General features: G+C 36.0%; 2 protein-coding genes across 2 annotated transcripts in view; one reads left to right on the top strand and one right to left on the bottom strand.

Moving 5' to 3' along the window:
- LOC119078596 (inactive dipeptidyl peptidase 10) overlaps positions 1 to 23,789 on the bottom strand; it is a 115,951-nt gene that overhangs the window by 79,939 nt on the left and 12,223 nt on the right. The gene's annotated exons all lie outside the window — the stretch shown is intronic.
- On the top strand, positions 15,984 to 17,867 carry LOC119078598. Its single transcript, XM_037186187.1, has 2 exons — positions 15,984 to 16,840; positions 16,894 to 17,867. The coding sequence occupies exons 1-2, from the start codon at positions 16,061 to 16,063 to the stop codon at positions 17,848 to 17,850; spliced, it is 1,737 nt and encodes a 578-aa protein (XP_037042082.1). The 5' UTR covers positions 15,984 to 16,060; the 3' UTR covers positions 17,851 to 17,867.

The raw sequence follows: 23,789 nt of genomic DNA, 5'->3' as shown, positions 1-23,789 counted from the left end.
TTTCCTTGTCGTGTCCCACTTATGAAACACGCAACTTTTCCCAAATATTTTCCTTTTTCTTTTCTTTGTGTTTTTGTTTTGTGAAATTCTTTTCCAAATATTTGCTTGCCATAAATAAATTGAATTTTCATAAAAGCTCAATGGAGCTAAATTATTTTAAAATTATAGAACAAAAAAAAAACTCCGCCAAAAGAATTGAAAACAACACCATCATCCCCAGCACTGACTATGGCATGGCAGCATTATAATATTCGATTGTCTCTCTGATCAATATCCGTTTTTTTTTTCCTTTAAGCATTCGAATGTTAAATGAAAATTATTTTTGTTGTTGTCGTCTCTAGTTTGCTTTTCTTCTTCAGTTGACAGTTTATTTATTTATTTTCATTCTCGGTTTTCGGTCTATTTCAGACAGTTCTCATCTCATTTTTATTTGAATTACTGTGCTTTGTGATGGTATACCGTAATGTGCTTGTGGATATTTTTGGTATTTGTTTAAGTTGTGGGTCACTGGAATAGTAGTTGGTTTTGGGTTTGAAGGGAGGATAGAAAATGGATGGGTAGAAGTGTTGCAAAATAAATGAATTTCGAATGAGAACCAGTTCGGACACGGTGGCTGCTTATCAGTTTCCCTTTTTACTATTCTACTTGTAGGGATTAGTGGAACTAATAGATTTTCAGATTTGAATTTAATCCTACAAACAAGCCGTGTTTGGTATTGAATTATCGGATGAAAATTACTGATTTATTTGCAAAAAAAAAACACTTAGGGTCGAGTAGCGGCCCATTCAACTGGCCCAAATTTAAAACTTTTTTGCCACCATTCTATTCAATTATCTCTTAAATGAAACAAAAACTAGAAAAATCGGATGAAATTAACTCGCCCGACCCAGGCTCGATCTGGCCAAATAACAAGTCGGGCCGCCCCACTTTCCTTTACCAGTTAACAACTTTCAACCATCACATAGCGAGTTCCAGAGGTGTTAACGGTTTGGTCTTGATATTCATAAACATTAAACATGGTCGATATTAGACTCATGAGATGAATGCAGAGTAGACTCAAGGTACTCCAACACAATTCGATACGTCTATAAAAAAGCTATGTCGTGTATAAAACTGCATATCACCATATCACCTAAGCTATTCACAGCAATTCTGGCGAGTATTTTTAAGAAATTGGACCGGAGTAAAATGATCTAGATCAAGCGCAGATTATGTTACAACAGTTGAATGAGGAGTCAAGCAAAGCCGGCCTCAAGAGACATTAAAATTGGTGATACTGTCATTGAACGAGTTGACAACTATGTGTATCTAGGTCACAAATTGAAGTTGGGTCTGGACGACCAAACTGCAGAAATATAACGTACAATTGGTCTTACATGGGCAGCGTTCGGAAAACTCAGGCTAATTTTTAAATGCAAAATGAACGACCAATAGTCTGAAGTGTTCGATACGTGTGTCCTTCCCGTGCTCACATATGGAGCGGAAACGTTAACGTTAACAAAAGATTCCGAAAATAAATTCAGAGTGACACAAAGAGCAAAGGAACAGGGTATGCTTGGAATTACGCTCAGGGATAGAATGACAAATCAATGGATCCGACAGCAAACAAAAGTTGTTGATGTCATGGAAAGAATAACATCTTTAAGTGGAGCTGGGCGGGACATATTGCAAGAAGGACGGAGACGGACGAACGTTGGACCAAAAATATCATGAACTGGAGACCACCTAAAACACGACCTAGAGGTAGACCACGAGAGAGATGGAATAATGGTATAAAGAGAATTGCAGGCACAAATTGGCAACAAGTGGCAATGGATCGTTCGGAATGGAAGAGAATTGAGGAGGCCTACGTCCAGCAGTGGATAGAAACAGGCTGAAAAAGAAGAATGATATATTTCGTATTTGAATCATAGGTAATTAATTTCGAATTCAACTCGTTTAGATAAGAACTTAATCGATAAAAATATTTGTTGATAAAGTGCACAAAGAGAAACGACCACGCGGATGAAAGCTAATTTCGACCTACGTTTTACATTTTAGAAATACCAGGTATTAAGTTGAATTCACAGTCGTCCGTTTTGCCTCCATTAAGCCTGATGTTTGTATTGTTTAGATGACTTTTGTATTGTTTTAATTCCAACTGCCTTGTAAAGGTGCAAGCGCAGTTCACCATTTCGGGTCTCCGTTTAGATATTGCGCATGCGCACAGAGATAATTTTCTCTCTGCGCATGCGTTTTGTCTAAACGGAGACCCAAAACGGTGAACTGCGATTGCAGCTTAAACGTCTGGAAATCGGACGACTGTTCAACTTTCCTCTTGATTGTTAGCTTTGTTTTAGTTGTGCTTATAATAAATATTACTATACAATAATAAAAATGTCTCAGAGTAAATTCGATATCCTTTAAGGGACTGTCCATTAATGACGTCAGACTAAGATTGTGTAGTCTTGCATTTTGGACGTACACTAGGGGGAGGGGTTGAGATTTTGGACAGTAATGAAGAAGAATGGGGTCACAAATTCTGCACTTTTGATGGACATCATTTATGGACAGCCCCTAACATGCTTTACACATATTCACTTTTTATATGTATAATGAAACGACTTACTGATAACAGGTAATCTTTTGTCTCTAAAGTGTCGTTTGTTAGACATTTCCCGCGCTTATTGTTGTTATACGTAGTTCATTTGATAGACAAAATTGCATTTCAGTTGGTAAAATGGCTTCGAGAGCAGTGATAGATGTAAAAAAGTTTTGGTTCGATGAAATCGTCACAAATAAAAAAACTATTCATGGCAGAATCGCAACCGCCAAACATGAACTTATTAAACTCGGACACGAAATTGAATTTCGAAGTGGCAGTTTGAGCTGTGTGCGCAAAGTGATAAAACAAACACTTTATAATAGTTCCGAAGAACTGTTATGCAATGAAGGAATAGAAAATTGTCTGCTTAACGTAGGTACAATGGAAGCCATAGATTTGTTCCATACTCCGAAAAACTATCGAATATTGGAAAAGATGTATGGCGTGGTCGCGTATGTTCTGAAAGACGAAAGCATATCCAATGAAGTTCATGTGGACTCAATTCAAAGGCATTCGAAAAGGTTAGATTTGAAGTAACAGCAAGAGAAAATAAACAGGTCACAGGTACTCATTCCACTTCCACATCCGATATCCACGGTAATGTGCATGTAAACATACGCAAATAAAGCTGAAATCACACATTACACCGTTCAGAAAATAGTTCATTCGTTTACATGACAACCGAACAAAAGCCAGTGAATCAAAATGAATTTGTGAGAGAAAAGTGCGTACTAAACGGAGGCAAACTTGACAGTTGTTGCGCAAACGGAATGAAAACGAAGTGCTATCTTCTAAACGGTGTGAGATTCCCACTTTTAGAGAATTGGAATTTATTGATGACTACGTAGTTACACTTTTCTCCGCGTCATTTTTTTTTTCTCCTATATAAAATCTCTAATTGAACAACATTACAGAGCTTTGGACGAAAGTTGTGTTCAAGAGAAGGCAAAGATATGCAAACTCGATGTTGAGGAATTACCTAACCTGACATGTGGTGGAAGTAATTTGGGTGACTCGTGTTCGGTAAATAAAATTTAATATTTGTATTTATCCTTGCAAAGTTTTGCTGGACCGTATTCTTATATACTTTAGCCTTCAACGGAAAATCGGTTCGCGAAAATGGCCAACGATGTGGGACCATTCTGTGTGCGCGTTTCCAAAGTAGTTAGCGAATCTGGAAACTTTGAACTCTCGTGTAAAAATGACCCTTGTGTTTGTGAGGAGCAAGTGTGTCGTTTATACCCAGAGGCAACGTGTTCTGTAAGAGACCTAAGCGAAGAGTCCACGATAAATCACGAATTCGAAGACGATGATGAAAGAAGCCAGCCATCCGTTTCGGGTACTATGAATCAGTCATCGATGAGCATTGAAACCGTTTCGGGTGAATCGATGAACTTTGGAATAGTTTTGTGTGAATCTTTGACCGATTCCGTAAGAAGTGAATGCCACGACAAAACAAGCCAGCCATCCGTTTCGGGTACGCTTAGTCAATCATCGATGAGTAGTGGTACCGTTTCGGGTGAATCTACACCCGAATTTGCTGGAAGTGAATGCCACGACAAAACAAGCCAACCATCCATCGATTCGGATAGGCCAGGTGGATTTTCTGGACTCATTACTAATTATTTCAAAACAAAGAAAGTACAAACGTGTTTGGATACAAACAATACCCTCCCTAGCAACCAAACTACAATTATTAAGGTGGTAAATACGTTTATGAATCACTGCTACTTTGTTCGTTCGTGTTGTTGTTGTTGTTTTGAAGCCATATTAAAAATCAGCGTTTCTCAAACTTATTTTCCCCCCTAAAGTGATTTTTTGAGAGAGTTTGGATGCTAGAGAGAGTATTGATACAAAGAATGAAAAATTGAATGGCCAACGGGAGTGTGAAGTGAAAATTTTGACGGAACTGGACCGCGACATTGGTGAGTGGTTATACGATGAGTTTGTGAACTGTTTTAACCCTTTACGTTTGTGACACATGAAATTCGAAGCTGACGGTAAGGGCAAAGCATTTGTAAAATATATAATGTACATGGCTATAGATGACGAATCCACTAGAAACAAACAAACAAACAAACATAGGCTACGCGTACGATATCGTTTCAGAAACCTCTTTTTTTGTTCATCTCGTCCTTTATTCATCTCCTTCTCACCTTCATTAATTAAGTTAGAGTCTTTAGTTAAAACTGCGAGCACTATTGATAGATAGCAACTAGCGCTCGCTAGAATGCAGTTAGCGAGAAGTTTTCGCTAAAAAATTTCGAAATACTTGATGTCAATGTATAGTCCAGGTACTTATGTCAGAAAAAGTTGCTCCGCTCGCCTTGCAACTTTTTCATTTTTTTGATATCGCATGTTGTTTTTGGCTTAGAGTAATTATACCTAGAGAGGAAATTACGAACAGAATTACGTAAAATTTGTGGTCCCGACATGAAATACGTAATATTTGATAGTGTGGGTTTTTCCCTACTAAATTGGTGGGCAAATTAGCGCAAAAAATTTAAATGTGCCTGCGAGAAGGATTCTTTTTAAAATGTGAACCTTTTACATACCACTGATATGAACTGATATCAACAAACACATTGTGTTTAACAGGTTTAACACAACGAAAATAATAGAAATTGACCCGTGTTGTTTTATGCAGCAAATTATAGTTGGGCAATCGGTCTCTTGAAGGAAAACTACAAATCAACAAACAGATGCAACTCGCGCAATTTTTTATTAAGCGCATAATTACCGGAAAAATGAACAGGCATTTCCTTTGACTCCTTTACTTTGGCATCCCGTAATGAATCACATTTGCACCATATTTAATTATTATTATTGCGAATGATTTCAAACAAAATTTCAAAATAGAGGTACGCGATTTAGAAGATACAAAACTGACAACTATCAAAATTGTCAGCGCCTAGATGTGTTAGTAAAAGCTCTACGTAAAATTGTACGAAATGTGAATCTTATACAAACTGATGTCGGGACCACATTTTATCGTACGAAATACCTCTCTAGGTATAATTACTCTAAGGTTTTTGGTGAAAAAGTATAGAGCAAACTTTTTTTTTCTGGAAAATGGAAAATCGATTTTCAGGTCGGAAAAGCCATTTATATGAAAAAATTTAAGTTCAAATATCTCCTGAAGGAATGAGTCTTTTTCAATATTTTTTTTTCTGGTTAATGATATATTTTTTTTTTGAATAATCCAATTCAATAATCTTTTTTTTTTCTGAAGAGGGTCATCCTGAGTTGATCGATATTGCATCACGTAGGAACTGACCTGTGATGAAGTTCGTTGAAGTTCTGGGTTCTAGTGCTTAGAAGATGTAGGCATCAATTTCTGGAGTGAAGAGTGCCCAACACATAGGAACTGACTTCTGACGATCTCAATAATTGCATTCGATGAGAAGAAAACAAAAAAAAAATTAGTAAAACTAGTTAAATCTCTGAGTTCTAGAACCAGGAAGAGATACTTATCAATTACCGGTTTGAGAAATGACGCCTAAGTAATTTTTCTTTAAAAACTTCGAGTTTTTATTTTTAAATTGTCACAATAATACCAAAGAAAGATGTTACAAATTTAACGAAAACGAATTTAACGAAAGACTTTGCTTATACCTTTCCAAATCACTTTTACTCATCAAAATAGACTAAGAATTGGCCAAGTTATCAGTCCACAAAGTTGAGGAATTTTCCGGGACACTTTTTGGGAAAGTACCGATACCAATGCCATCTGGACTCACCCAAAAAATAGTTGTTCCACAAAATGTCGGCATTGGATGACCCTCTTCAGAAAAAGAAAAGATTATTGAAACAGACTCATTCCTTTTGTAGATATTTGACTTTAAATTTTTTCATATAAATGGTTCTTCCAACCGGAAAATTGATTTTCCATTTTCCGTAAAAAAATTTTGTTCTATACTTTTTCACCACAAACGATTTCAAAAAAATTCAAAAGTTGCAAGGTGAGCGGAATGACACATACAACAGTACTAGTATCAAAATTTAGACATTGATGAAAAAAAAATCAGTCTGGTTTACTCACTGCGCCCCTGGAAATAGATCATTGACACGAGTGGTAAAATCCATTTCACGAAAATGTTTGTGTAAATTACCTTTAACGGTTCGGACTATTCACGGGTTTTTGAACACTTTTTTACTTAAAAAAAAAAATATTCTTTTGATTATTAGCGAAGACTAGCGATCTTTTACTCCTAGGGCCACTAACGACCCAATTAAAAAAAACTTTTTTCCTTGGTATCATCAGTATCTATTGTTTTACGTTTCATCTTACTCACGTGTTGAGTGTCGTTGTTTAAGATATACTCAAAAGACCTTAAAACACTTAGAACCAATAGCTCAGACGCTGCGATGTTAGTCCGGTTGGAATTCGTATTGCTTACGTGACATTTGTGCGTCTGCCTCTCCCGAATACCGTCTGCCACTACCGAATACCTTCGAAATAATACACTTCGTCCAAGAAATCTCAGGATGCTAGAGTAGCGACCTCAGTCCAAGGTCTTAAATTTGAAGCTTTTTTACCAACATTCTATTCGATATTGAATTATCTCTCAACGAAAATCTGTGAAATCGGCTAAAATTTACTCAATTTATGTTCAAAAAACACTTAGGGCCGAGCAGGCTTGCACTCACTCCGCTCACTCGATTTTAACACGTTGTCGGTTATTGCGACTTGTCAACTTTAAGCACACCAGAAAGTGAGAGAGTCGAGGAACACCTCCAAATAAATTTCTAAAAATCTAAAATTTGACTTTCGATTTTTAGAAATTTATTTGGAGGTATTATTTGGAGCATTATCCACAACGTTTTTCTCGATTGGGATCGTCAACCCTTATCATTTGCCGTTGCACGTAAAATTTGTAATGTGCACACTATTTAAATGACCCTAAAAACGCTAAAACACTTAAATATTTTCAAATAAGGGGCTAAGTTCGAAGATCAGCATGTTAGGGTATGCAATCTTGAGCCGGTCTAAGCGGTTTTTCTTTTTCGAGTATATCAATGGAAAAATAAATTTTGTAAGAGTAAATCAAACGTCAAATGGTAGATATCAATCAAGGTTGCTCTCGCTAATGAGATTTTTTAGCGACGCTAACGCTAACCACTAATGTCAAAAAATAGCGCACTTATAGCGACCGCTACTAGCAATCGCTAGACTTCGCTAATAATCAAAATAAAATTCTTAAAATCGATTTTTGCGGTCGTGACGATAACAATTTCCACAATCTATTGTATCGTTGATTTACTTTATTTGTTGTTTATCCATTACAGATGTCCTAGATGTTGAATACAAAGACGGAGAAGTGGCTCGTGTTGACATTTCGAAGAAGAGAACTGAAAGAATGAAAAAAGACCACCACGATGACATTCAATGTCCTTACTCAAATGGTTGCTCTTTTAATTATCTACGTAAGCGGACGATGTCTAGTCTGGGATTCCACTTGGAGAAGTGTCATCAGGTATATTACAGGGCACAATCAGAACCAAAACCGGTCATCGTTCTACGATTTCCTGCGGGCGAAACTGTGATGTACGCACAATGTGGCTATTGCATCGCATACTATTTAGTAGGATATGAAACCCATTTCAAAAGTGAATCGAAAAAAAAAGGCGCAGATGCAAAATGGGACTGTTTGAATAGTAAGCTGTACAGTTTGCGGAATCCGTTCCGCAAGCTTTTTATTCGTCGTTCCGGTCCGGAATTTTTCGATGAAACGTTTGGTAATGGTTCATTCAAGGAACTGGGAGAAAGGGTTGAAAATTCGAAAATGGTGGATATACAGATCCGCGAAAACGTAAAATGGCTTACCGATTGCTATGAGCCTCAGTCTAATTTTCTCAAATTTTATATTTTCAAATCGGAGAAACAAAAAAAGATTTACGTGGGCAGCACATGCCATATGTTTGTAGACCGATGCACGAAACATGTTGCAATGAATAATAAAGTGGCGGAATTGCTGAAGAGTAAGGACTTGATAGTGTCAATTTTCGGAAAAGTTAATAAATCGCAGGTGCCGATATTCTTCCATTCAGTCAAAAGTGACATTGAACATTTTGTTGTTAATATGTTTTCGGGTAAAGGCTATGAGTTTGTAAATACTGCAAAGCTAAAGAGGAGCATGGTTTAAAGAGTATTTTTAGATTAAAAAAAATTATTTCACTTGTGTGAGAGAAAATTGGATGTTTCTAAAAAGAAGCATAACATTACTGTCTTGCTGTGACATTTTTTTAGGCGTTTGGTGAGTTTGAAGGCGAGGAATGCGTTTTACACGCCTTAACAAAAAATTTCTCAGCAAGACAATAGGGTATTTTGTTATCTTGCGACCATAAAATGCGAAAAACTGGCTTTGATTTGTAATGATGCGTTTTCTGGCCGCAAGACAACAAAGACAACTTCTTTGTGGTTGTTATTTACCTCTTCGGTTTCTTATTTGAGCCAAAGTTGTTTTTCCTAAATTATTTATATTTGTTGAATTTTCAGTTATTTTTTGTCATTTTTTTTGTCTTATGCCGATTCAGATGGATTTCCTTTACATTTGTTAAAGATTAGTTGGTTTTAAGAATTTTTCTGAAAATGGGATGGTTAATTAAATAAATGAGTATAAAATTTATTTGTGTGCTTTATTTGCGAATTTGCTAGAAATTATATTATTTTGGTGCCGATATACAAAGAAAGTTAGTTCTGAAGCTGGAGTATATGTTCCTACATGGATCTCTGCTTGGTATAGTCTAGGCAAACTTACCAATGTCTTTCAGGCCGAAACTTTTAACCGAACTAAGCAAGGGACCAAGGAACCGATGAATATATTATACCGGAATATCAAACCTGTTACTGCAGCCTGAACAGACCCACCGGTAGATGCGGGAAGATGAAACGGCTGTCCATGTTACATCGGAGTATATCAAATTTACCCAACGTAGACGTGGATTCTTATGCAACTTTGTCGGGACAACGTCTGAAGTGCTAGAACTAGGCCCTGTCGTATCTGATAGGTTCCACGTGAAAACAGAAGTAGTTCAACTGATTCAACAATATGAAATGTTATGAAGGAAAATATTGCAATTTTATTATCTATTTTCGTAATTCGCGCATTATCAGTGTGAGCGACACTTATCTGATAAAGAGCTATTAAAAACCATGAGTAAAGTTATCTTCGATAAAGAATAAGACATCAGGTCCATCAGGTGAATTCTTTCGATATGAAAATATAAAATTGTATAGGATAGTAGTCTGTCGAAAGCCAGCCAGCTACGGCTGGCATATATTTTATACATAAAAGACAAGAAGATGCAACAAATGAACAGAGTGAATTATAATCGTTTTTTGGTATGTTGTAACACTTGACGTACGGTACACGCACTTTTAATATCTCTTAAATATTTTCTGTCATTTTTTGTTTTTCGTAAAGCTTTTAAAATTTCCTTAAAAAGACATTTAAAGAAAAATTGAAAAATTTAGAAAAATGTAGAAAACTTTTAAAAAATGTGTGGAAAATATTTTCGATAGCCATGGTCTTTTGTTTATGTGCAAAAACCACCTAGGGCCTTACCGTTTTATTAACGTTTAATTTACATTTCCATTGTTTATTTTGACGGAGATATATAGGGATTCTTTTGAAAAACAGCCTACCGAAATCGGACGCATTTTCCAGTGGACTTTTTTATATGTGCCTAGAAAGTATTCGACCCTAGAAGCCAAAACCACTTTCAAACAAATTCTTCGAAGTTTGTGTGGCTGGTGAAAGGTGATCAAAAACCGAAAACTTGCAGTTTTCTTACAAAAATTTCTCCAGTTACACGAGCCGTACAGGGTCGTGTGGGATGTCATTAGAAAGGTAATCACACGTACTATTGAGCCGAATAGGGACCTATTGTGTTTAAAATTCATCGACACTGAAGTATGTGCAGTTGAAGTTTTCAACTGAAGACTGTTCTTACTGAAATTTCTCGAGGTACACAAAACGTACATGGTCGTGTAGGGTGGCATTTGACAGGTAATTTAATGTGCTTTTGGGCTAAATTGGGTCTTATGTGGTTTGGATGCATCTACGATGAAATAGAAGTTGAAATGTTTAGGTATACATATTCGCCGCTACCACATAAGTTTTTATGTTAACCTTCTATAAACGACAAGTACATCGCCACATCACGATTAAATCTATTACTACTACTGTTGAAAACTTTTTGGCCTGTAGATTTCAAATCTGGTACTTCTTTAGCTTCATAATATTGCATAAAAGAGAACACCACAGACTGAGTTCATCACTTATTTTTGTCGTTGTTGTCGACAATGGATTTCCATCTCCAAAAGATCAGAAGAAGGACTTACATTTTCATTAACCGGAGTCGGGCTATTGGTACCTACTTTTCAATTTATCTCCACTCAATTGAACGAAAAAAAATGTCCGCCCTTGTCGTGATCTGGGAGAGTAAAGCGTTCCGTGCATTATATAGCAAAATAAGAAAGTCGTTTGGTTCGCTGGGTTAAACTGACAAATGAAGGAACAACAATTATACAAAGTTTCAAAACCAGCACAACCATTTATCAACTTCTAAAAATCCAATATTCGCAGACATTGTTTCTCTATGTGCTATGAGGAATTTTAACAGCGAAACATACACATACACAGTGACTAACCCTTAAAACAGATAATTACTCGCCCCCACCAACCATAAAATATATTCGGAACGAGTTAATTCCATTGATGTTTTCAATAAGTGCTTATTGTTCGGCCAATAAATAAAATAGAGCGAAGGAGTTATCCCCATAAAATAAACGATCTAATGCGAACACCCATCAGAAGATACGGCAAAAAAAATAATGGAAAGCCCCAAACAAACGGACAATATGTAAGAAATTTTCGGAGAATATAAAAACGAAACACATTGAAATGATTCCGTACAGACTGAAATGGTCCCTCGTACAAAACGAATTCGTTTTTTTCTCGATTTCCTGTGAATTTTTGTTCATCTATCTCAAAAATCGACTATAAAAATGACTTATGAGTTCTCGAGAGGATGTAATATGTGTATACCGTTCGTAATACACGTTCTATTTCAATAGCAAAGCTTATAACATCCTTTGTGTTGTAGGCATATAAATATTTTCACTTTTAAATCATTTCATTTTCCATAAGGATTCAAGGAAAAAAATTGAGTTGGAGGTATGAGAGTGAGTTTATCCACTTCAATGTGTATATGTGTCTACTGTCAAGTATATCCAGTTTCCCATTTTCTGTGGGTGGAGCAGAATGTGGGGTATAAAAATAGAGACGTACCGGTCTCAAATTAAACATGCGAATAATTTTATAAGCTTGATCGGACAAAGTATTATGCAAACTGAGTGACAAAATGGGAACAAGAATTGTATTACCAAAAAAAGGACGGACGATTCATTGTTAATTCATGGATTCTACGTTGGTCATTCCTAATCTATCCAGCGAAATACTGTCTTTTTCGTTCAATTTTGAAGTTTCTTGCTGGCACCAACGTTAAGGAAAATTTAGTGTTACCTTTTGCATGCGGGTTCAAACATCCATCATAGTGTGCAATATGTAACGATATATGAGAAAGTACTTAAGGGTTATACACACAGTGTTGCTACTTGCTGTAGTACAGCACTATACTGTACGAGATACTATATGTGGTGTGTACATATAACCCGGGAAATTTTCGAGAGTCGAGAGTTTCACACAAAATGTTTTTTAAGAGCCCAGGGGGGATGGTGTTTGTTGATACTTTATGCAGAGTGAACAAAAACTTTTTAATGGAATTTATATTTTGAAAACTGACACACACAAAAAATAAATCGTACAACGAAAGCGGATTAAAATGTGAAAGCTACACACGGAACGATATCTGAGACAGTGGTCAAAAATTTCGGTCATAAATACGCTTGTACAAATGCTGTATAAAAAGCGACTATAAACAAGAAAATATGTTGCTTTGATGATGAATTTGTGGACTAAAAATAACATTTTTGCAATTTTGCTTTTCTTTGTGCGGCGTTTTTTTTTACCCCAGGTGTGTACTCAACTAACTGACTGTTGTTTTTCATTAAAATTTAGCCGAGTCACGAAACTTTTATTTGAATTTCACAATTGCGGTTTATGGCATCAGCGGCTCCAGACCGATTGTCGTGCGAACATTTCTGTATCTGAATGTGAAGCTATATCAAACTAACGGTTGGATACTTTTAACCACATTTTAATTCAAACGACGACGGTCTGATGGCTACAACGTAATTTTGGCAAGAGGGTACGTTTTCTATCATAACCACTTTTACCATCTACCCCATGCGAAATTTTAACATTATTTTTATGTTATCCCAATAAACCAGGATTCATTAGATTCTGCTACATAATTCATTCATTTGTAATATCCTTCGTATATTTTTGAGCAAATTGCTTCGACAACAATTTTTCGGCAAGTGACTCTCCACTCGTCGAAAACAAGGCTGTATACTTTGGGGAGGTCACGTAGATCGCCATTTTATTGGATACGCGGGAACACACCTTTTCCATACAAACAAAATCACCAAAATTGAATTTGTATGGCGTGGTGAATTTTTTGTATGAAACGTGGTGTTTAGCCCGCGTATCTGCATCTGCACGACCTCCCCAAAGTATACAGCCTTGGTCGAAAAGACAGTTACCGAAGCTTGTTGTTCGAAAACACACTTGGAAGTTTGCTTTTATTACAGAATTGCTACCTTTTGTAATGAATTACTTACTCAGCATCCAATGTAACCTACTGGTGCTAGGTTAAAATCAAACGTTTAACAAATGATATACAATTTTCCTTAAGCCGTAAACTTAAAACCAATCAAGCGTTTCAGATCATAAAGCATATTACGTCCTTAGCGCTACGCAATAATTTAAGCTGTACGTATGAATTTACCGATTCAACCGAAATTTTCAAAAAATGCTTTTGGGCTAACTGAGAGGCGGATAAATTAGAAAAGACTCTGTCAACTAAAACAAATCCGTTGAAAAATTTGGAAAACTAGAAAAAATTTCATCAGAAAATCCTCAACATCGAAGAAAATCCACAAATAATTTTCAGAAAAATCTAAAAATCTTCAAATGACTTTCTCTTGTGAATGACTGACCCCCAACTCCATCTACCGTTCAATAACTCATTTCGATCACCGTACCATGTTCTGCACAAAGACCCCTTTCCCAAAAAGCTAAATATAGTTCCGTAATGTACATGTTGCCAACAAGATAGCTGAATTAAATCCAAACTATTAAATTACTGTAACACGTAGCACATCCAAGCTTTTATTTGTTTGATTTAATTGAAAACAGAAAACTCCGTAATGAAATTGTAGGTAAATCCAACGAATCATGAAAACAATTTTATACAGCACCAACAACCGTAAATTAGTTTAAACAAAAACTGGAGCGTAAACATGGAAATATAGAAGAAAATTGAAATATCCAGTGACCGCAACCTGATTTCGTTGAGTCGACTGTTGAGGTTTTTCTTTCGCATTCAAAAATATAGGCGAAAAATTGCTAGGTTCTCAATATCTACGATAGTATACAACGACGCTTTTCCATAGATTCTGGTGTTGTAACTTTGAATTGAAATTAAAAATAACGAAATCAGCGTCGGGAAAATTATGAATCAAATATAACTTCTAAGTATGCACGGTGTGCACGCACCGTTCGTATAAAAATCGTAAAAATATTTTATTTGTGTGACTTCAAGTCACCAGCGTTCCCTAAAAATAATTTATTTATGAGAATAAATTATGCTTGGGTTGTAACAGATTGCGTCAATACGTACAATCATATTTAACCATTTCGGTCTTTACTGCCATAATTGACATATTTAACGATTCGTATACGTTATATTGAGCAATACGACGACGATTTATTGTGAAAAATGAAATAAGCATTATGCAGAGCGCAGAGCAGTAGATATTAATACTCTTTTTTTTATGATTCGCATTCCGGAAAATTTAATAGATTTCATGGCGATATTGAAGCGTATCGCACTTTTGGCACCGAGTTAGCGTTGTGGGACCAGGACATGTTGTGGGGAATTTTTTTTAACTGAAATCGTCAGAAAATCTGCTGAAAATTTACCGAAGATTTGTATTAATACACACCGACAAACAACATACTTCGGCATCTTGTCGGTAACTTGCCACTTGCAAACGGATAATACAGAATTAAATTCGCCAGTACTCAATTATTTTCTTTCGTTGATCGTCCTGAATATTGAGATTCATCATAACTAAATTTAGTTCTATCCTTGGCACGGCAAAGTCAAATAAAGTGAAGCTTTTGAGTTCATAGTAGCAGTTGCAGTAGCAGACCTTAGGCTAGTCATCTGTTATCGACATTTAGGACCAAAGTAATACTTTGAGTTGGGTTCGTTTATATGGTCTATTAAAACTTATGTTAAAACAAGTGAAGTAAAAGATTTTTTATCAAACAGTTAAACCTGAGAAATTACAGATTTTACGCTTGTGGTTTGTAAAGGTTCCAAACAAGCAAAAGATTTTTTTCATAATTTGAAATCGACTCAATTAATAATAGAGAGAGATAGATATAGAGATAGAGTTCCACAAAATCATACTTAATCAATATCTTACATCATGCGATACATAGCTAAGTACCTGAGTCTCATGACACGTCCGAAATCGGCGCCACTGAAAAGTATTTTGGTTGGAGCTTTAAGTGATAAAAATATCTATTCGTAAACCTTATTCAAAACAAACTAGGTATTCAAAGTGTTAAATATTGGATAGAAACGCTTTCGATTAATTAAGTGACAACAAGCACGAAACACGAAATGCAATCGATAGGTGCCACTTATCCAGTGAATATTGTTATTTGTTTACCGAGGGAATAAAATAGTAAATTCAAACAAAACCGAAATTTTGCAGCCAGAGCGGAGCGAGTAACGCCGATCGCTCGAGTTGAAATCTTCTATTTTCTTCCAGAGGTGAACACAACAATTTTTATTTGTGCGATCTGTGATTAACCGTTTTTCTCCACGAAACAAAATGGTTATTTGGATCACAAGGGACGAAAGTAAAGAAATTCAACCGTGTGCGAAGTTTGCAGCCCGTGGCCGAAGGCCAGGGCTGCAATCGCACAGGTTGAATTTCTTTACGTCGTGCCATGTGATCCATACAACTTTTCATTACAACAACTACGAAAGTTGTATATTTCGCTGACCAAATGAGACGCGAAAATGAAAAAATGCAACTCGAAGTCATTTTACCAAATTGTACATTATTCATTGAGAATCTAATTTATATATACGCAACACTGCAGCATAAATGCATTTCGACAGCGTTCTTTTTTTCCGTAATAATTGTTTGTTTTTTTAAATTCAATCGAAGTGGGCTATTCTGAATTACTTAAAAAAAAACGTGTGCCCGTCAGTATAACTACGTTTACCACATCGTTTAATCTTAGTAATTTTGAAGAAAAATAAATGTCCGGAGAATCCAGCTTTGTACTATCGAAGGAGTGTGACGACATGGATATAGTTATGTCTCAAATAAAGACTGGTGATTTACAATTTGACGATAATGTCATTTTGGTCGAAACGATGAGTGTGAATGGAGCGACGTCTTTCGCTCAATCAGAAAGCGATGACATGGACGAAATAATGTCCCAAATTGACACAGAAGCAATGGAACAAGATCAACGAATGGACGAAATGGACCTGATAATTTCACAGATCGATACTGAAGAATTGCAACAGGAAATCGACGACATAAGTGATTCGCAAGAAATTATTGATGAGTACACCGCAGCTTTGTCAGAAATCAGCGAGGAAGTTGTAAATGAAATGGGACAAGAGGACGACATTGAACACGATATTCCTCCCGAGTTGATGGAAGAATACCATCGAGCGATGGACCAAATAATTCCGACGAAATCCGGCAACCGCTATCAGCAGGCCTACGATGTGTTCAGAAAGTGGCAGGAAGCGCATCGCACGAATAGTTTTGACGAAAAAATTGTGTTAGCCTATTTCGGTGCGGCAGCTAAAAAATATAAACCGCCAACGCTTTGGAGCATCTATTCCATGCTTAAGAAAACACTGCTTTGTAAGCATAATGTGGACTTGGTAAAACACTGTCGGCTACGAGCTTTTCTGAAGATGAGATCCGATGGCTATGAACCCAAGAAAGCGAACGTGTTTGAAACGGAACATCTGCGCAAATTTTTTCTTGAAGCACCCAATGATGTCTACTTGGGCATGAAGGTAAATTTGCAAAATAAAATCGTTCGTTCAGCTCTTTACGATTTCTTTTTCAGGCTGTCATGATATTCGGCCTGTGCAGTGGATCCAGAGGATGTGAGCTGACTAATTTAACATTGGATAACGTGAAAGACGACGGCAAAGAAGTTATCGTGAAAATACCAATGACGAAAATGAAAACGAAAACTGCCAAGCTCTACGTCGTTGGCAACGATTTTGCAAAGATCATTCGCCAATACCTTGACATGCGTCCAGCATCGGTGACAACGGACCGTTTATTCCTGCAATGGAGGAAAGGAAAGTGTATTGCTCAAGTGATGGGCAAGAACAGTATTGCTAAGATACCAAAGGATGTTGCACGATTCCTAAAGTTGCCTGAACCGAATTCGTATACTGGACATAGCTACCGTCGGACTACAACGACAGTTGCTGCCAATGCTGGTTTCACTGTTACGGAGCTTAAACGATTTATTGGTTGGAAGTCGGACAGAGTTTGTGAAGGGTACATTAAAGATTCTGTCGGTTATCAACGAAAGTTGTCAAAACGACTTTGCGACGAAATTTTACCCTCAACAAGCACCGGAGACATTTCACCACCTTCATTCGAAGATTCGGATCCGCTCACAATTCCGGTTGAGACCACGATTCCGGCTTTGCCCACTATGCCGGTTTTGCCAGCGATTCCGGTTATGCCCACAATTCCGGTTGTGACCACGAAACCGTCCACGAAACCGACCATTTTGTCGTCCACGATTCCGGAAGTTCTGCCATTCAAGGTCCCAGCTGTTCGGCCGTCAACAAATGTGTCTGTACCGTCCACGATTCCAGCTGCTGTGCAGTCGCCCATGTCAATACAATTTGACTCTTCTTCTGGACTCACGCTTTCTGGTGCCGGAAAGACTCTTACACTATCTGGTGTTGATGGATCGCAAAATGCTCTAAAGAAGGAGCCGAATGTCATTTATCATTTTGGGGGTGACAACAATTCTTTTACAATAATTAACATGAAATAACTCCGAACAATAACTGCTTCTCGATAATAATTTTGTAATAAAACTGTCGATTGAAAAGATGTGTGTGAGAAATTTTATTGAATCGCCCTGAACCGAGTCTCTTTTCCAAAATTACTTACCAAATAGCAATGATTCTCTTCTCGATAGCCATGATTTAGACAAATTTTCAGTACACATAAACGGTTAACTCTTCTAAAAAACAACCGAGGGCATTTGGCACATGATTACAAACGACAATTTCACATCCTTATCTGTGAAATCGAGTCTATCGAAATATCGCAATTAAGTAATGAAAGTGAGAAATTCTTTCTTCATTTCTTCCTATCAAAATATTAATCGAAGAAGCCCGCCTATCTATGGCAGCGTTCTTTTTGTTAGAAACGTTCCTGCGAGAGCTGCAATTACTTTCGCCCCTCTGTTCAAGAAGCGAAAGTACTTTCGCCCCTCTGTTCGAGAAGCGAAAGTACTTTCGCCCCTCTGTTCGAGAAGCGAAAGTACTTCCGCCCCTCTGTTCGAGAAGCGAAAGTACTTTCGCTTCCCATTGCATTCCATTACCAACTGAGAGTTGCATTTTTTCATTTTCGCGTCTCATTTGGGAAGCGAAATATACAACTTTCGTAGTTGTTGTAATGAAAACATCAATTTGTTACATCATTTTTTAAAACCAAAACAAAGACGACAAATCGGGTGAAGAAATGTTTATTTTCTCCCCTATCGAATGAGACAAAATAGACATTCGTCAACAAAACATCATTTTCTCATGACTTGTTGAGTGATGAAAATAAGGTAAATATCGCCGTTCATATAAAAACATTTACCACCCCAAATCGATTCAGTTCCAAACGACCCTTCAAAAGATTTCTTGGCTAAGAGACATTAATTTTTCAAAGAAAGAATCCTTTAGCAATAACTTCTTCGTACATTTATTATAAATTTGTTCTTCTTGTCCGAGTTCTTGATGACTGATGGGCTGATACACATCATCGTTTAGAGTTTTGAAAGTGGCATTAATTTTGAATAAAAGAAATAAATTCACAATTCTGATATTCCCAGCGGTATTAGGCATCAGTCCAGATATTATCCAATTGACATATTCGAGTCAACAGTGACAAATATAAGAGACACGTTCACCATTTATTTTTCTTTAAATTGCAAGAAAGAGAAAAAATCAGTATACGGCTCTATAGACTTGAAACATTTATTGGTGGATGCTTCTTAGACTGTAATATAGCAATGGAAAATGACAAAAACCGATACTTTATCAATGATTAAGACAGCTGGTAGGGATGTATTTCCAAAAAGTTCGGATATAAAATCATAATTGACCGAGTCAGTTTGTTCAGCGACTATTTTTGAGGAAAATAATTTCTGACATTTTCACATGCTTTTCCAAAGTTGGGAAGGGTAAAAGGAAAATGTGTGAATATTCAAAAAAATAACGAAAAATGTTTTCCTAAAAATATTTCCTGGCTTTACCTAGTGTTTCATACACAATATGTTACTTCAAATGTTAGTACATACATTTTGGTATGTAAAGAAACACTAGCCAAACATCATCGATTACTATTTTGTCGTCAATTGTCAACTTTCGGCACCCTGGACTTTACTTAAATCGTCGAGGAATGCCTCCAAATAAATTTCTAAAAATCTAGAATTCCGTTTTGGATTTTTAGAAATTTATTTGGAGGCATTCCTCGACGATTTAAGTAAAGTCCAGGGTGCCGAAAGTTGACAAGCCGCAATTAACTTCAATGTGTTTTAACAATGTAAAAATTTTATTTTGCTATTATTGTCTGGCTTTTATTTACTCAATTTACATTAATAATAATTTGTTCGGGATTATAAATAAAAAATTTCATTTAACTTTTTCGATGGCGGTATCGTCCCCAATATAGATGCAACATTTCCCTTTTGTATCGCTATGCTAATGCGTTGAATCAGGTACGATGTAGACCGTTTTTCGTTTGTCACATCTGCGATTTTACTGCCTATCTTCTTGATTAAATCTAACCCATGTTTACCAATAACTCCCGAAGTTTCCGAGCCGATGGGCACAAAGCACAAAAAAATGACTTTCCGTTCCATCGTTGCCGGTTTGTAGCAACCCCTTAAAGTAAATGAAGGACCATCAGTTTCCGCAGAACAATGTAGACTGCAAAAAGAGCAATACATCATTGGAAAAACGTAAACCAACCCAATCGAACAGCACGAAAATCTAAAACTTTGCCAAATAAATAATTTTGATCGATGATGGAACACCTCTGCGGTGGATATTGTGTGTTGTTGGAACTAATTCATCTCGCTTTTTTTTAACTTCATTTTAAAAAAATGGAAGAATGATGGGAATGCTGCATACAATTCAAATAAAAAAGGTTGAAATATTGGTGGAAAAATCGTAAAAGTTGAACGTATCGGTATGAAATATTACTTAACACGACACGCCAACTTTTCTCATCTAAATTTTGGAGTGTTTGACGAATATATTCGAGTAAAGAGAATTGTTGCAGATAAAGTAATACAAAATTTTGGAACAAAGACGTATTTCGTTCCTAAACGAATATCTCATACCCAACAAAATGGTTCAACCAAATTAATCACCACAATTTTTGAAAGGGTGATCTACAACTTCGGAACATAACTTCGAATCGAAAATTTCTGATTAAAATGTACATCATAGCAGTGAAGGAAAAGACTGGAAATGCGGAAATTCTTCGATGGGTCGATCAGTCTTTGAGCGAACCTATATTTTGTTCAAAATAGGTTCGAAAATCGGCTTAGTAACTTCCGTTTCATTATGATAGTTTTGGAAAAGTTTCTTCGTACGTGGTCACGATTTTATTAATCTGAGTCTTAAAAAAATAGTGAATCAACAGAACGACTTTTGATGAATACATCAATTTAGTTCGTCCTGTATGTGAATTTTGGTGTGTGGTATTTATGTATCACATGCAATTTCGACCCAACTAAATAACCGACTTTGATTGGTTTGGCATTATTAATAAAGTATGGCACGCGTGATGACCAATGACACTAAAGTGACTCTATTAAATCATTGGTGACGACTATTTACATTTCTTCCATAAATGACGTGTACATTTGGGGGAAGAAAGGCTATTAAAACAGACACTCCATCCAAAAAAAATATGTTTGCTTTATAGAAGAATTGCAGACAAGGGGAGGGGTGTCTAAAAATACGGACGTGATTTATGAAAGCTCCATTAGTAATCATTCAACTGTTTAATTTAAGTCAATAGTTATGTCACACCTAGAAAAATCATTATGAATTTCTATAATTTTACGGGTTGATAATCCAATCCACGACTAAACAATAGCACGAAAGACAAACAAAGTTTCAAGCGAACTTTTGTCGTGATAACTAATCTACTACTTCACTTAAATGTAGCACGCAATTGCTCCGCATAAAACTGAATTAGACAACGTGTTTTGCTTTCTGTCGCCTCTGTCGATAGCATATGGCATGGACAGTAGTTTCAGTAGTTTAAATGGTGTCAAGTGCCAAAGAGATCCTAATTGGAGAAAAAAAAATCTGTTTGAGTGCTCTACATGCACAGTCTTTCACAACATATCGTACAAGTTCTACTTTGGAACTGCTACCCGTATTTGTAGAAGCCAGTAATTTCGAAGTAGTTATGTAACCAAGACACTGTACAGGTAAACGCGAAAACTAAAACTTTTTCACCAGGAAATGTTGATGTCTTCTTTGATATCCTTCCACTTCCTTCTGGTTATATATTCAATCGTTTTCGAGCTGTGTATCCCAAAATGTCTTAATCGACACAAATTGGTTGAATGTGTGTGTCATACTATTCTTTGTAATCCGAAAATTTACGATGTCTTCAAAATGTTCAAAGATTTTTATCAATTTTATATGCGCTTCAGGTCCATTAAGTTCACATTGTGCGATATGTAATCGCTGTGGAAATTGCTGTATAACATTTGAACAGTCAATAATTTTCATGTCATTTTTGGTCTAACATTTTACGGTATGAAATATGTTGTTCTAGCGGAAAAGCGTTTACTATCCAGGCAGCAAATAAATTTTATAATTTTATTCACGCAAGAGTGTAACAAAGTCAATGGATTTGATGGGTGGGTGGACATTTATATATTTATTCAAAATGTGCACAAATATAGAAGTAAATGTTTAGAGGGGTGGGTGAATCACAGAAAAATAAAATAATTTCCTCAGAGTATCATTCAGTCGAAACATTATACTGAAAGTGGATGAGGAATTGGATGCTATTTTTAATTTCAATTTTCGACACAATTTTCGTTTAAATTCATCGTTGTTATGATACCCACATGCCGCATAATAGAAGCTCAAAAACAATTCGGAAATGAAATTTTTCTATCGCAATATTTAAGTTTCAATGAGTGGATTTCCAGCTAACAAAGGAAAGCCGTCACACAAGGGAAAATTTAAATTCTGCTTGATATTAAAAGAAAATAGAAGAATGAAACTTTCCAATTTTATGTTCGATGGAGTCGGGTTAGCGCTATGTAACCGAAAAGTCAAAGGAAATAAAAGTTTGACGCTCGGAAAATTATTATTATTTAGCCAGAGACGATGGCACTACTGTGATGTTTGGGTAATGAAATTTTATACTCGTTGTGAGATGGCTGGGGTTTTGCTTTTATGTGGAGAAATACTGTTATAGTGTAAAGGAATATAAATAAAATGAAAAGAATAGTTTGGTGATAATGAAAATGAAAAATTTTACTCATTTTTATCGTGGATATGAACGTTAACATTCATGAATTAAAATAATTTTCATTTGTGTGCATAGCACGGTGAATAATTGTTCAATTTCGACAGAAAACATCAGAGACAATGACATAAATTAATTTAGTTTTTTTTTCTTGTCGTTTCTTATTCTTTGTATTCTTTGCAAGTGGTTTTTCATTTTGCATAGTTTGCATACGGTTTCGGAAAATGTGTTTGGTTTTATTAGTTGTAAAATATAATTGAATTTTCCTTCTGCTACGCTAAGCAGATGGTTTTTGCATAAAAGATAATATAGGGGGATAGAGAAACATGGATGCTCTAATTATATGAGGAATAGTTTGCATTTAAACTTTATTTTGTTAGCACGAAAAAAATATTTTCGGTTTGCTTTACACATGCAAGCAAATAAGTGGAAAATTTGCATTTTCCATGAGGTTTTCTCTTTGTTTAAATGGATGCTTTCAATTTTCAAGTATGTTTTTGCACGTTGTGATACGTTTCCACGAATACTTTGTCACCATAGTTGATTAAAGTGCTGAACAATTTTTTTAAGGCCTAGTTTTTGCAGCTTTGAATGCTGTTTACATTTAGGAAAATTATTTTTTTTTAATTCCTGCATTTTGATGGAAAGTTTTTCTTTACTTTCATTGTTCAATTAAGAGATTGTTGAAAAAAATTGCTAATTTAAAAAACGAAACGAACGTTAATTGGCTTCATTATGCATTAGTGAATTCCTTTCAGTTCCACAGAGCGAAAAGCCGTGTTAAATTTCTATATAAGTAATTAAATGTGAAGCAAAATCTCAAGAAAAGTAAATTTTATAGAGCTTTTAGTTAAAGTTAAAGCATCAACGTTGGGCCGGAGGCAAATAGTTATTTGTTAAAGGAGTGAGGACTTGTTGTCGCCAAACGAGGTTAACGTAACGTCTCTCATGGTTGCGAGTGAGAAAACAAGTGATTTTTCTTCGAATTTCAAAACGGAACCCACGAACAATATAGTATATTATGCGCTCCACTCCATCCTCGGACGTCTCCTGGGTCAAAAATACACCAAGAACAAGAATTGACAAAACTTGTCAAAAAATGAAAAAAAAACTGTTTTTTGTTTCTCTCTCTCTCTCTCTATCGCTAATCTTCCACTGACAGCAAGTAAATCAGAAGTTTTACTGGCGAATCTATTACTTCATTTGATT

The sequence above is a fragment of the Bradysia coprophila genome, unplaced genomic scaffold (genome assembly GCF_014529535.1).
Source record: "Bradysia coprophila strain Holo2 unplaced genomic scaffold, BU_Bcop_v1 contig_297, whole genome shotgun sequence".
Taxonomy (NCBI): Eukaryota; Metazoa; Arthropoda; class Insecta; order Diptera; family Sciaridae; genus Bradysia; species Bradysia coprophila.
Note: the sequence above shows the minus strand (reverse complement) of the source record. Positions and strands in the feature narration are given on the sequence as shown.

Bases quoted from the DNA above. Each gene is read 5' to 3' on its own strand.
- LOC119078598 (XM_037186187.1), top strand. From the start codon at position 16,061: ATGTCCGGAGAATCCAGCTTTGTACTATCGAAGGAGTGTGACGACATG. The intron at 16,841-16,893 runs GTAAATTTGCAA...TTTCTTTTTCAG, and splicing joins ATGTCTACTTGGGCATGAAG to GCTGTCATGATATTCGGCCT.